The 15401-nt window shown below is 37.2% G+C and overlaps 1 protein-coding gene and 1 long non-coding RNA gene across 2 annotated transcripts in view; one reads left to right on the top strand and one right to left on the bottom strand.

Moving 5' to 3' along the window:
- Nucleotides 1–15401, bottom strand: part of LOC106959390 (uncharacterized) — a 19427-nt gene continuing 4026 nt past the window's right edge. The window contains exons 2-4 of the long non-coding RNA XR_001427338.1: nucleotides 14607–14612; nucleotides 163–252; nucleotides 1–79 (exon numbers count right to left, since the gene is read on the bottom strand). This is a non-coding gene — a long non-coding RNA (uncharacterized LOC106959390). The remainder of the gene's footprint in view (nucleotides 80–162; nucleotides 253–14606; nucleotides 14613–15401) is intronic.
- The window catches only part of fstl1b (follistatin-like 1b), a 27559-nt gene continuing 27196 nt past the window's right edge, over nucleotides 15039–15401 (top strand). The window contains exon 1 of the mRNA XM_015051948.1: nucleotides 15039–15252. Coding sequence (XP_014907434.1) covers nucleotides 15250–15252 — 3 coding nt within the window. The 5' untranslated portion in view covers nucleotides 15039–15249. The remainder of the gene's footprint in view (nucleotides 15253–15401) is intronic.

The following is a 15401-nucleotide window of genomic DNA, read 5'->3' as shown; positions in this document are numbered from 1 at the left end:
TCATTAGATAGATTGCAAGTGAGCAGGACTGAGTTTCCTCTGGACACCAACACATCGTAGTGGTCTGCTGTAGCGAACGCTGACATTGAAGGGAAAATAAATAAATTAACAGGACATCCTAAATTAATAATCTTGATTAACAAACAGAAATCATCTCTATACCTGCAAATACGTAGTTTGTCTGTAACAGCTGAATGAAGAGCAGTGCAGCTTGCTTCAGGCTGAACATGATGACCATCAGACAGCGAGAGACTAGCTGGAACATTACTGTCTGCCTTAAATGTTGTTGCAGAGGAGGTGCTGAGAAAAGGAAGTGGTTAGTTGCTGTTTGGCTGAGCTTAAGTCAAAGCTGCACGAATAACCTTGTCAGGGTTGAGGTAAAGTCATGTTCGAATCATGTGCACAGTTCTTTAAAAAAAAACTAAAAACAGAACTAAATCATTTAGATTTTGTTGTTTGTTTTTTTTCTGCTAAACAAAATTGGAGTTAATTGTTCAGAAAGATTATCTTTAGGCATAAAAATAAAATTCATATCCAGAGCAACCACATAGCCAGAGTCTAGGCTCAAAAAGATGTGGGAGACATCAGAGTGGGCTGGTTTAATTTGAATTTTATTACACCACGTTACAACCACTATGACCAGGTGATGATAGAGATTTTAAGAGCCTGATTCAAATGATTAGCAGTGTTTGTTTTCTTGTCCAACTTGGCTTCTTCTTTTAGATAATTTTGAAAACCTACACTTCTGTTCCATTTTGCATCCCACAGGTGAGGCTTTAAAAACTACATCTGTTTCAGTTCCTAATACCTAAATTAGGAAGTTTCTTTATCAAATCTGAATTTCTTCTCTGATGCCTTTCTGTCACACAAATTATGGTTAGACTTCCTGTGAGAAATGGCAAACTGTGGTACCTGGTGAAGCAACGTGAAGTTACAAGAGTGTAAACCATGACATGTGGGGTATGCATTTCTGCATAGTTTTGATGGTGTAAGTTATGTGAAAGGTGGTTTATATTGTAAAATCATTTACATGGCTTGGCCAAGTGTGGTGTAAGACTTTGTGTCTTCATTTTGTTCCTAAAATGCTTACTAGAGAGAATGTAAAGCACTCCGTGTGCATATCGGGTAGAGTAGTGCGAAAGTTCTTCGAGCCTCGACAAGTGTGACTTTTCACACAGCAAAAAAAACCCACAAAATAATCTTATGCATCAAGCAACTAAATAAGAGTGAAGGAAGGGAAAAATATCATTTGATTCACTCAAAGATCAGCATGCTTGATGGCAAAGCTGCATTTTATGATGGAGCGTTCTCTGTTTTGGTAGATTTGATGTAAAGGCTTGCAAGGATTTCTTAAAAAAAAAATAAAAATAATTGAGGCTGGTAAATTTGTGCAAATTTAGATATTACACAGTCATCTGCCCAATTTTGTTAGATCCCCTTTAGACGTTGCTTGCTAGAAAAAGGGCAGCTTTGTTAAGTAACGGACCGCACAAGTTGTGCTCATGATGAGCGTTTGGTCACATTTTGTTCTCTTCTGGTTTTAGTTACCAGTTGTATAGAATCTATTATACACAGGGAGAACTATTCATTTCACTCCTTGATGATCTGATAAATGGCTGACATACAAAGATATAAACAAACAGTGCTGGCGCCAAGTTAAATAATCATTTGATCCCTTACCTAAGCAGACGTTAGGTGGATAACTCTTTAATGGAAGGCACAAGCAGTAAGAATAAGAAACTATCTGTAGTTGCTAGCCAGGATAGATTTAGCCCCACTCCTTTAACTTTAAATCCTTTACGCTTCTTGACAGTCACTGAGTAAGTCAAAGTTTTAACTGCATCCATAAATTTTCTGTAGGATTGATATCTACAAAAATGCTAGGCTCCTTCAGGACCTTTAGTTTTCTTCAGCCAGTCTATTGCCTTGACAGCATGTTTTGAATTATTCTCTAAGATGTTTCAATAAGGACCAAGTATGTCCTATCTTCTAAGAGCTGAAACTGTTCCACGTCATAATGTTTAATCTTAGCTTGCATGCAACTTTTCAGCTTTCTCTGAACACGACAGGCTGAGGTCATGCCGAAGAGGTCGATCATCTGACCACAATAGTTTCATCACTGAATCATTTAACGTTCGCTGGCAAACTGTAGAAGAGGCCTGAGGGACAAACAAACACGCAGATGGAAACATTTTCAAATTGTTTTTCTCTTTCGATCTGTTGACTGAACAGATGGACTGACTGCACCGATGACTGGTCTTCTGGATTATATTTTCACATATTCTGTTGCTTTTAAATTGGTTTGACAAGACTTAATGATGAAAATTTAAAAGCAATGATGGACAAAATACTTTTCAGAACATCATCATGTAAATCCAGCAGAAGCTGACAGAGTGGTTTCCCACAGGTTTTTATCCTGCATGGACTCATTATGACCAGTCTGGGGCCCATCGGGGTAAATTTGCACCTGGTGTTTTGGGGATGAATCAGGGATTTGGTTAATCATTTTGGTATGAGTAAGTTGTTTTGCTTTTTGACAGATGACTGGTATGCCCCTGGGTAATGTGTATTTCAAGCATTCCACATGGAGAAACTGGTTGCCTATGAGCCAAGAGCGAGTTTCTCTGTACAAAAAATATTTACATCAAACACAGATAATCCAATCAAATACAAAAATGCAGTGAAAAACATTATCCAATCCAACATGTTCATATGTGATAATATTAAATCCTTAAAGGTTTTGGGTAACATTTATTTAAAAAAAGTATGTTTTTTTTTTTTTTAAACATTTGTTATGACAGTATTAAATGAAACACGTAATGTGCGAAAAAAAAAAAAAAGCCTTCTCTCCGTGGTCCTGCTGCCATCTGCACAAAGGAGGAGGGTCTTAGCACTGTCAATTATGCTCATATACACGTTGCTCACACCCTGGCCCTTGTTCTCAAAGTGGAGTTTACTGTGAAGGTGCAGGCTGGTAAAAACATGGCCACCAAAGACAGTGTTCCTGTAATGCTAAGTTGTGTCTACACCATCAACACAGCTGCAGCAAACCAGCAATCTTAAGCAGCGCTTACACTAGCGTGTTTGACAGTGCTAAGATCCTGATACTGGCTCTAATTGGTTATTTTTGACCAAGCAGTGTATTGCACATGACAGCAGGATCACAGGGAGGAGGCAGAGACTTTTTTTTAACAGATCTATTTCATGTTATATGTTGTGAAAGTTTCAACAAATATGTAAATATTTTTATAATTTACCTACTGCACCTTTAACAAGTGTTGCAACTATATATATATTTTGTTTTCAGTTTCGGATGCCACACTCAGGCCTAATTACCGTAAGACATTACGAATAATTTAAAAAACATTACTGAAGTAGTACCTGTTTGACTACATAAAGTAGTAGTTTCGCCAAGCTTAGGAAATTCAAGAGCAGATAAAAAATATGAAATAGTTTCAAGAATGTATTGACGTGTGTGAGGTTTTATTACACTGCACCTGACAATGAGCTAAACACTAGTATCTGTTCTCTATGTAAGCTTCCTAAAAATGTGTAATCACGAAGGAGATGGTATTTAAGAAGCCAGAAGATAAAATCTAAAGGTCAGCTTCAATCACCTGTATGTCTTTGTGCACAATAATGCTCTAGTAAAGCTCTAATGAAGCTCTAGTGCTATGATATGGGTTAAAAAAGGACAGATACTAGAAACAGCGTCTGTCCTTTATAGAAGAAGTGGCTTCTATTCAGTATATTTCTCATTTACTCAAAGCCCACACAGACACATTGTCTCACAAAAAGCCCACAGAAAATGTCAAAGAACAGGAAAAGGAAACTCACGTGTGTTGCAGGGGCTTGAGTCAAAAGTCACCCATTAACCGTTTGCAACACACATCATGAGGTTTCCATTAGAAATCTTTGTTGTAGCATTATTAACAGAGAAAATTGTGATAAGTTACCGCAATGAGATTTCTATCTGAAAAATGACCTGTGAAGAGGAACAGGTTGAGGTGATATGTGACCAAGGGTGGTTTAATAAAACAGTAACCGCGATTTAACCACATGTCTTACTTTTTCATCAAAGGCTTACACAGGTGGGTTTATTTCAAATATAATGTACACAGGGATGAAAAAAGGAGAGAAAGAGGGAGAAGAAAGGTGGAGAAAATGCTTAAAGGGAAAGGGAAAAGGAGTAGAGGAGAGAAAGAAGCATAGAGAGGGCACAAGTCTCTTTGCTAGAAGTCTGCCTCTAGACCTGCAGAGAGAGAGAGAAAAAAAATGCAAGAAACCACAATAACAAACAACATATACACATATACTTGTAGGTCAGAACATTACATTTTAGTGCCTTCTGATCCAATCTCCTACTTCCATATATCTGCAGTGTCCCCTACATTACTTATAGCAAACTGCAAATGCGGCTTTCTTTCAAAAATTGCTTTCTTCTTGCCTCTCTTCATGAATAACTAACAGACTATTAGTCATGGCCTCAATAAATCTCTCACTAACTATTACTAGGACTTTTCCTGTTGTGACATTCTCTTCTTCATGAGTGCCATTAATAATTCAATGGAAAATGTAATGCTTAAATTATTTTTCTAGGTTGTGAGTACGATCTTGATAACCAATGTCACTCTATTTAAAAGGGTGGTGGTAAGCATCAGTGGGTTGCTTGTCTCTGACAAACAGAAAACTTGTTTCAAAGTGTGCCCTTGAGTGTGAGTGTTGACTAAGAAGACCCGTCTCTCTGCAAATGTCTGATGTAATACACGTGTGAGTTTGCACTGACTTCTCCTCCCACACTTATTTATGTCTATTCTGTCAATTAGAACTGTTTTCAGATGGATTTCCATGACTGGGATCCTGGTTGAGAGCATTCAGGAGGTGCACAAGCCCAGACAAGATCACTGAACAGAGAGCGATGGTTCTTACTCAAAAACGTGAATAATCGTGTTTGTTGTCATTATGACAGAAAAAAAAGAAAGCCAACCAATGAGTAGCAGTGCTTAGCTGATTCGATTGCATCTATTATCTCTCCTCCTTTGTCTTTGAATTTTTTGCACTTATCATATCCAGCAGGCAGAGAGAGATATTATACATGTTACACTTTGAACGAGGAGCCTTGATCCTATTATCTGCTACTGCAGGGCTCTCTTACACACATGAACCTACCAGAGGAAGCCTCAAGCCTCAACGTTCAACCACACAGATTTTCACGCTTTGCTGCAAACACAACAACTATGTTTCCATCACCTGAATGCACACTCCATGAACTTATATAACTAGGAGTATTACTCTAAACTCCTCGTTATTGGCCTAACATTATGGGGTCCTCTTTGCAACCACAATCCAGACACAAACACAACTTCTCTCTGAATTACTCTGTAGATCTCAGATTTTATATATATATATATATATATATATATATATATATATATATATATATATATATATATATAATTATTTTTATTTTTTAAACCCATTGATAACAGAAATCTCAGGGAGCACAGCAGCCACTGATTGCACGAATGTGTGTGGATGGACGAGTCTTGGTGGCTGCATCTCGTCTCTGACCCTCACAGGCATTGATGGATGTTTGTGAATATTTGAGATGCCTGTTAGAAAGCCCCTGGCAGAACACAGAGAGACATCAGAGCAGCTACTCTACCTCTGTTGTGTGTGGTGAACACTGCACCGTCTGCTCCCACATACACGTGTCCTCTGTGCATGAATTTAAATCAGCAAAAGGAGCAATGGGCTGAACACGTCTTGATTGCGGTGTTTTGTTTCTGTGCCAGTTTTGCATTGGTGTGAGACTGTATGTATATGTTTGCTGGCAGAAACTACAAGGAAACTTTAATCATCCTTCGTTTTGCAAAGACGAAAACCGTGTTTGCACGTTTAATCCTTATTTGTCATGAAAGGTTGCAGTAACTGGGACAAAAAAAAAAAAAAAATGCCAGTTTCTGTAGGCTGGAAACACAGATGCTGTTGCATTAATTATCGTGTTGCTATTTTCACGACCATGTCATCCAGAAAATCATCCATCATGCAGTTAATTCGGTCTGAAAGAAAACATGTTAACAATGTAAAGCCCACAAAGAGAGGCTGATCCGAGTGTCCAACCCGATCAGAACATATTGTTGACTGTGGTTTGCTGAGGCCTTGTATTAGTTATGTGCTACCAAGGTTGAAGTTTGTGAGAGAAAGGTTACAGGCCCGGAAAAAACCAACGCATGCTCATGCAAAGAGCAAAGACACGGAGACTAAAATAAACCTAAAGAAGCACAAATTAACCACAACATATTTTTAGGCCAAGGTGTACTTGCTACTTTTCTTCCTGAGTCCTCAGTAGGCTGATTATTTTTATCACAGCTATTAATTTCCAAATTTTCATGCATATTTTAGTCTTCAGAATCATCTTATAATTAGCTTTCACAGTATAGATGCAGTATTTAAATGTTCTAAAAAATTATCTTCCATTTATTTGTTAAAACCATCACTATGGCCTGACAGTAGAGGATGAAACACATCATCTTTGATTAAAAATCAAGCTCTTCTGGTTAAGTCAACGGTTTTCTCAGAACTCCCCACTTCTGCATTGTTATAAAATCCGCTAAGTATACGCATAAACATAAACCTTAAGCACAGTTACTGTCAGGATTTAGGTTTTTCTGAGTTCTCTGTATGTTTAGTTTAGGTTTCTCTGTGTCTTATTTTGATGCTGTTCCCTGTGAGTCCTGTCTCCTTCCTAATTGTTTCCCAGGTGTGTCTAGTTCCCTAATTACTCCCTGTGTATTTAAGCCCACCTGTCAGTTGTTGTCGAATGTCAGTCTGTTAACCCTCCAGTAGAACTGGAGTAGAACTCCAGTAGTCCTACCAGGACTAGTATAGTCCTGGTCGGTTTAGCTCCCGTGGTCTGTCCTTTGTTTCTGCTGCTACCGGTTTAAGCTTTGCTTATGTTCTCTGCTGCCTGAACTGGACTGTTGGATCAAATCATGAGTTGTTCTAAATAACTTTCAGTTTTGACCCAAAACCTTTGGGTGTCTGCAAGAAAGCTGAGGATGCAGAGAAACTTTTATTTTTCAGAAATGAATCTGACAGAAAATATGTGGGGTCCCCAGAAAGTGGCAGTGGACAACTCAACAATCATGTTTAAGAAACTTTGAAAGGGCACAGAAGACGACACCATAACAGGCTCTGGGACGCTGACAGAAAGAGAGTAAATGCGGAAATGTATTCAAAAAGTGTTTCAAAGTACCGTAATCGTCTGTGTCCACACTTTGCAACCAAAGTTTTCAGTCACACTGTAGAAGATAAACTTCACATTAAAAGTAGGAACATTTTGAAATAATTTACTGGGGTCTCCATGAAAATCTGACTTTTGAACATTTTATATTTCTACTGTTTACAGTGTGTTGCAAAATCTAATTCGTTGAACTTTCTCACATCTTACCCCATCATAAAAACAATATTTTGTGTTTTGGGGTGAGATTTAGTGTATTGGAGAAGGAGAAGGATGATTTTCAGATATTTTTGCTAATAAAACTCTGAAAAACATATTGAGCTTATGTATTCAGCCATCCTCAGTTTATTTTGTGGAAACACATTTACAGCTACAAATGAGTTGGATAATATCTCCACCAGGTTTGCACATCTGACAACTGTGCTCTTTTGGTCCATTCTGTGTCAAATTGCAATTTTTTTTTTTTTATATGACAAAACATGGAAAAGTACAAGACGTTCAAAACCATTTGTAAGGTGCCAAAAATACCAAGAGAAGCTGATGTTGTCTGTAACACATTTCTCTAAACCACAACTAAAAGTTGTCTTCCTGCTTATTTATAATGAGAGTTTATGATATGTGAGCGATTTTGAGATCTTAAAAACGGCTATGAAAGAAACAAACCACCGCTCATCAAAAATGCTCTTGTGTTCTATAAAAATGTTGGATGATAGAAAATTAGCTTGTGTATTTCAATAACAGCCTGCTTCCTGAACTAAATAGCTTTCCTGTTGTTCCTTATTCAGTACAAAACCTATTTATGTGCTTATGAGAATGAATAAGGATAAAACTACCTCTCTTATCACAGTGGCGTCGTACAGCACGTTAAATTCAATTGTCCCTGAAAGATGTGGGACTGATACATTGTTAGCTTCCTGCTTGATTGAAATTCTTGTTCTGCATGTTTGTGCATAAGCCAGAGTCAAAAAGACTGGGCTCACTTAGTAAATCATAATCAACTCTGTAGGAACAATAAACACAATATTTATTTTCAGTCTAGCAAAACCTGGAAATACTGAGTTTTCTGTACAGCACAACGTTCGGGAAAGACACTCTATTGTCAGGTGAAGCTTATCAGCAATCGTTATGCACCAGGTTTGCAAATGACTAGTGGTGAAAGTGATGTTTGACGTGGAAGAAATGTTTGATGACTGAAGGTCTCAAGCAAACCTTATTCACACACAGGCAAAAAGGTATCACAAAGACAGGAAGTTCAGACAGAAAAGTAAGAAATGAGAGGCAGAAAGTGGTATGACATCTATTGAGGTGTGCATGTCTTCTCTCATGTGTTAAAAGGAACATATCCGTTTCTTATAACCGTGATAAGGAACGGATAGAAGAAACGCAGCAGGCTGAAGAGACTATCAGGAGAACAAAAGGTAAATAAAGAAATCATGCAGCAAACCGAAAAAAGTCACAAACCTATGATAACGTTTATAATCTATACAGAAAATTGGTTTTTAGTCTAATAAACAGACATTAAATAACAGTTATGCTATATATGGTGCCTATTTTGTCACATAACAATCTTCAATGCACCTCATCATGATTTCATGTTTTAGACTCAAATGGATGAAAATATTACACTGACAACATGGTGTTCAAAAAACCCAACACACTGAAAACATTGTCATACATTTGAATCCAGCCCCTCTATTCTGGTGTGCTTCAATAAAATCCGTCTTCAGAATGGTGGACGTAACTGACAAGAATCATGTGTGTGGTTTTTATCTTAGCAAAGTTTCACAGCAGACAAGTGGAAAAGTTTAAATCAGGATGAGGTTAGAAACCAATTTTCCAAACTTGGAACATCTCACTGAGCATTTGATAAGGTCTCCTGTACAGAAATATTTCTCTTTTCCACACATCGAATCAGGTCAAATATGTACTTTATTTACAAAAGAGCAAAATTGAGATAGAAATAAATTTAGCATGCAGAGGTAGACGCTTGTGTGAAAGAGCTCATCTTAGTGCAACACATTTTTGTGGGTGCACAAGGTGTGGAAACAGAGGTTGATGACAGGAAAGTTACAGACAAGACGTTCTCAAAGACAGGCCAAGTTCTCCGGCGTTTAGCGCTGTGTAAAGTTCAAGGAGAAAGCTGTGGAGCAACTACGAGCCGAGACTCTCTTCTCTGCTATACTTCTCTCAGGAGATGTTTCCTAACTGAATGACACAAACAAACAAAATAAAACTGGTCAAACTGTGCACCCTTTTCAATAGCTTATTTATGTAACAGCAAGAGTCTGACATTACTTAGGTTCTATGTTTAACCTAAAATGCCCAAATAGACCCCAAACAAGCTAAATTCAGTTTAATTATTATGAAAAAATGAAGTCAATATGCAAAATCTGCGAGTGAGAAACTATGTCAAGTTATGATCAAGCAAGTTTGATCAAAAATTTTAACAGTAATAACTTAGTAGTGCTTTCCACTACTATCCACTAAGACTCTTAATCTCTTGTTTTGAGGACTTTTGGCTTTAAGTTATTTTCAATATTGCTTAAATTGCTGAAATTCATTGAGGTTTGCAGGCATTCATTTTGCACAGCTCTGTTTAAGCTTCACCATAGAACCAAGGCCATTGTGTGGTTTCCTTTAACTGGTTGCTGCAAAATCATTAAACTACACAAACGTTGACTTTAATGGAGTAATTATTATGTCCTGGTGCAAAAACCATAGATTTAAATAAAAGTGTAATTTCTGTTTTATCATAGTTGTGTTTGCTATCATCTTTTTTTAATGAATTCTGCCTTACATTTTAAATTAATCTATTCACATTTTATAGATTTAGGAGAACAAAGGCAGGGGGTCTTCCAAAGAAAAACAGCAGAAAAAACTGGATATAATGCTTTATAAATGCTCTACAACTAATACTAGATAAATGAACGACTGTTTGAAAATGAATATGAAAATGTTTTGATGAGAAATGGAATCCTTTATTGTGTCTCTGTAGGTAAATTCAATTGTATCAGCAGCTCAGCGACAGGGAAATGAAAGCAAAGACAGACGTAAAAATACACCATAGAACAAGTAAATAGCAATTGTCTCGTAAAAATCAAATATACCACGGAAAAACTTTGTCTAAAATAAATAACTGATGCATATTCTAAGAAATGTGCAAGTGTATTTAATATTCATGCACAAACATGCTTTCTTTGATTTGGACAATCATATAAAATCCCAATAAAGAACATTAAAGTTTGACAAAATGTAGGAAACTCAAGTTGTATCAATACCTTTGCATGGCAATGTATCTGATGTGCCTGGGCACTTTGAGTTTTGTTATGAGAATACAAGCTGACATAAACACAACCAGAAAGATGTGTAAACTTTGACAGCCTGAGGTAACAGAGCAAGGTTGTGAAGCCCAGACGCAATGAAAAAACAGAAACTGTACAAACCAAAGAAGATAAACATCACAGTGCAAACATTAAATTAAGCTGATTAGAAACTGAAAAGCGGTGAGGTGACAATGAAACAGGAAGTAACGTCAACAAAGAAACAAGGGTCAATTTAAAAATTAAGACATTACGGAAAGTAAACCAAGAAAGCAGAACTAAGCACAAACTCCGAATCCTAAAATACATTTCCCAAAGACCATTGTGAGTGTCCTATCAGTGGACAGCAGTCAGCGTGATCTCAATTTAGACAATGAGGGCGGATTTTAGATTGGGAAACCAAGCTATTATCTGTCCTGAACAAGGAAAGACGAGGAAATTTATAGCTGTAGGTATGAACTGATAAAGTAAAAAACTTTCAGTTCTACGATTTAGACTAAATCTAAATGATTTAGACTTTAGCAAATTCTAAAATTATCTAAATGTAACAATGATAGGTGAAGCGGTTTACTGGAAGGCAAAAATGCTTGATGGCTGCAGGTTCTGAGTAAACATTTGCCTCACAAAGGCAGGAAGCTCAAAAATAAAAAGTCAGATATCGGAGACAGAGCATGGTGACATTTCTAACCCTGTGAAACTATAAAAAGGCATAAAATATGTTGGGGGTCGTATTTTCTGTTTCCTGCAACTCTGCTTTAATTTAACTCAATAATAGAATGTATGGAAATGTAACTTTTATCAGAATTTCAAGAAAGACATTAGACGGCTGTCATTACTTTTAGCTTTTAAATTAGAGATGTGAAAATTACAGCTGACTTTATAATATAAAACATGAAAAAGAGCAACCCTAAATGAAGCCCAAACATTCACGGATCATGACGTTTATCTGTTGTTTTATATTAGATTTGGCATTGCAGTGGTACTCTCCATTTCAGAATTAGATTCAGGTTCTGCGCCTAGATACACAGTGAAAAAGCATTTTCTTCAAGACAAAAAATAAAAAAATAAAAAATCTCCATAATCGAATTTCTTACCATGATGATACATTTTGCTTATCTGTCTTACCTTGCTGCTTTAATTCAGTCTTGAACTGAACTCCCGAAGGCAAGCATAAAAATTAGAAATTAAACCTTTTCTCACAGCTTCATGTATGGTGACAAAGCAGAGAAGCAAACAAAAGGCCAATGATTGAGGGAGACAGTATGGAGAAAAAATGGAATAACCATCAACAATAATATGAGCGCGAGAGCACAAAACTAACGTCAGATAACAAAAGAGAATTGGTTTATCATTATTCACCCTGAACACACATTGTGCATACAAATGGAAAAGGCCTTGGGGTGTAAAATAACTGAGAGGGGATGAGGTCATACTGTAATTGATGGCTTGCGGTTCAAAAACTAATTCATTTTCTTTTTTATATTCAAACTTTAGTGTGCCGCTGCGTTCTCTGCCTTGGACGTTCTTCCTAATTACTCTAATTACTCATTTTGGAGCATGATCACCAGCGGTGGTGTGTAACCCTGAAACGCTGAAATCAGGCTTTGAAGCTCTGAGGATGAATCTTCTAGTTTATGAGGTTTTTTTTTTCTTTTTTAAGTAATTTTAGTAATATTTTTTATGGTTTTAAAGAAATTTAACTGAAATATGGTGGCAGAAGAGGACAAGTGCTGCCTCAAAGATTAACGATGTGGCTGCCTGTTTAAAACTGAAACATTTAATGCTACAGACATATTTAGAAGAAAGACGGATCTGCAAACACTAAAACCAGAAATCTGAGTCACCTGACACTACTGATTTTAATTCAAGGGGGTAAATGTGAGCTTCAGCTAAACTAAAGGCATTTCTATTCAAGAAAGTTTAAAAAAAATTATATAAAAAAAAAATCTTTGAAAAAGTCAAGCTGCCCATGTGAAAGACAAACTTTTGGATACTGAGGTAGACAATGTGTTAAACTTTATTCAAAGTGATTATTGTTGGTTTTTCCCATCTTAATATGAGCGTTGGTTCTGGTTTTGTTATGTTGATGAGAGGTATTCATTCAGGATTTGCATTATAATATTTCTTCTTAATCTGTATAATGTATCATTTGATACAGGTTTTTTTTTTTTTCTATTGAACATTCCCAACAGCATCAGAAAGCTGTGACAAATAAGAAAACCTGAACTGTAATATAGACTTTCATTGCTTTACATATAAGTTTCTGTGTGCTTGTTGTAGAAAAGGTCAGACTTTGCCTCACCTGACCAAATCATGTGGTTCCACTTAGAGTCATGGGAGTTTTTTTTTTTTTTTTTTTAGCAGCTCCATGCTTTCAAATTAAGACTAAGAAAAAGTGGAGGGGGGGAGGTTCTGGTAGCTGTATTTATTCTGAGATTAAATCACACACAGGTGAGCGCTTTGACGAAGTTGCAGTAGATTTGAAAGATATCAGACTCTAAATATATATGGACACTTTCCTATTTTCATTTGTGACAAGAAGAAGTTGAAAGCAATCCGTTTCCTCTCATTTCTCTGCCCATCATGTAAAATCACGCTGAAATGTACAAACAAATTATGAAAAACTTACAGCAGCCATTCTCGCAAAAATGTTTCCCTCAGCGGTTGCTTGTCTTTCTCTGCCTCCTCTTGCGACACAACCAAACTCAAACCTACAACCACTCCACTCACAAATAAAATCAGTAACTTGTTCATTAAAATTGCCAAATAAAATAAGGATATTTAATAATTAAATGAACTACGTACATTTTCACACTCATTCATACATTTGTATAGCTATTTATATTTTTAAAAAGCTCAGATTTATTTAAAATAACACATACTTGGACTTTAAGGCATTTAAATTGAAGTCTGAGTGCCTTTATAGAGATAATAATGATAAAAGTGATGCAGGGGTGAGCAGGTAGTTGAAGTGGTGAATGGAGAAACTAAGTGTGGAAAATGATGATATGCCAGATGTGGAACAACTGTGAGAGGAAGACAGCAGGGAAACTGAGGGAGGAAGATTAATTACCACAATAAAAGTTGAAGAATATTGAGATCCTGGTATCTTAGGTTGTTTTGTAGTTTGATTCTAGTTTCATTATCCTTTTGTGTGTTTGTGTCTTATTTTGGTTAGACAAGTCTTGTTCTTTAGTTCAGTGCTTTGTTAGCGATTCTAGTTTGCTTATTTCTTTTGTCCCGTTATTTTAACGTTAGTTTAATTATGTTTAGTTCGTTTTACTGTTTAATTTCTTAGTCCCTGGTCCCCTGTGCCACTTTCTCTCTCTCTCCCCAGTCTGCCTTTATCTCTCTCCCCTCACACCTGCAATCATTTACCTAATTAAGCACCTCTTTCTCAGTCACTCCTCACTGGTTCCTTCCGTTACTTCTTCCAGGGTTCACTGCGTTCTCCTCGTGTCTCCTGGCTGGCTTTTTGTTATGGTTTATTGTTGTTCGACTCTGGCTTCCCGTATTTTGCTTTTCTCTTCATTTTTCAATAAATATTAACTTAAAAACACTCACCATAACAGAAAAGGCTCTCAGCTGGTCTTCAGATTAAGAGAAGGTCTGGCAATGAACTAAGAAAATCAAATGTAAAAGGAGCAGAGAACAAAAATGAACTAACAAACTAAACAGAGGAATCCTACAGTATATGCAAACACCATTAGAACAACAAATACAGAGAACTTAACAGAATAAGGCAAGACCTGTAGAACATAAACAAGGAAATGGTTAAAAACACAAAGTACATAAAAAACCCATTTGTGACAGAAACCAGAATTTAAGCTAAAATCTGAATCTATTTTTAAATCTGCAGCTTCATTAGCCAGCTGCAATGAACTGCATAATTGTCATTCAATGATGTGGACAATATGCTTTTCCCCACTGAACTGACATATAAGCCACAGAAAATGTGTTGAGTGTAGATGACTGATATGTTTCCCCCTTAGGCTCCTTGTTGCCCACAGGCCCCCTTGGGCAATGCGCCATTTTGCCCCTACCAAAATCTGAGCCTGTCAGTGTTACGCTACTATGAGTCTGCCTTGCTTTTTTATGTCTATTGGGTTGGCTTAATTGGAACCATATTTGCATTAAAGTTAAATAGGTTGGAAATCTAGTGGGCTGGTTTAATTGGAACCATGTTTGCGTTAAAGTTAAATGGGTTGTAAATCATAAACATCTCCCTACCAGAGACGTATTTCTGTGAGGTTCAACAAACTTTTGATCCGTCCAAATAGTTTTATTTTTCCAATCAGCTGCTTCTTGCTACCCATTTAATATTGATTCCTCCTCTCTTTTCTTCAACAATCCGCAGCGAAGTATTGAAATAGAAATAATGCGCATCTTAACGCAGGCCAAATTAGTCGGAGAACAATACCCACGCAGTCGCCAGTGAGCCCACAGTTTCTCTGCTGCCTCCCTCTCCTCAGTTTTCTCTGCTCCCCTCCTCGGAGGGCTCCGGGTGTTCCCATTGGCCGCAGCGGAGAGAGAGGAGGAGGAGACGGACGGACTGGCAGGAATTCCTCGGCTCTCCTCAAATTTCTTCGAACCGCGGATCTCCAGCAACGACTCCATCCGGATAAAATACTCCGACCAGCACCGCTTTTTCCTTCCTGAGCGGGGCCGCTTTGTTGTTTGATCGAAATGGTAGGGGAACAAAGATTTTCCTCAAGTTTCCGCTTTGGAAAACGCGGGAGGGAAAAAAAAAAAAAAAAAAAAAAAAAAAAAAAAACCGGTTTGTTTGACCCTTTTCTCCTCCCCCCAAACAAAAACCCCCCTTTCCCCTTTTTTTTCCC

Source organism: Poecilia latipinna, unplaced genomic scaffold, assembly GCF_001443285.1.
Source record: "Poecilia latipinna isolate Pla-1442-1.1 unplaced genomic scaffold, P_latipinna-1.0 Scaffold1075, whole genome shotgun sequence".
NCBI classification, from domain to species: Eukaryota; Metazoa; Chordata; class Actinopteri; order Cyprinodontiformes; family Poeciliidae; genus Poecilia; species Poecilia latipinna.
Note: the sequence above shows the minus strand (reverse complement) of the source record. Positions and strands in the feature narration are given on the sequence as shown.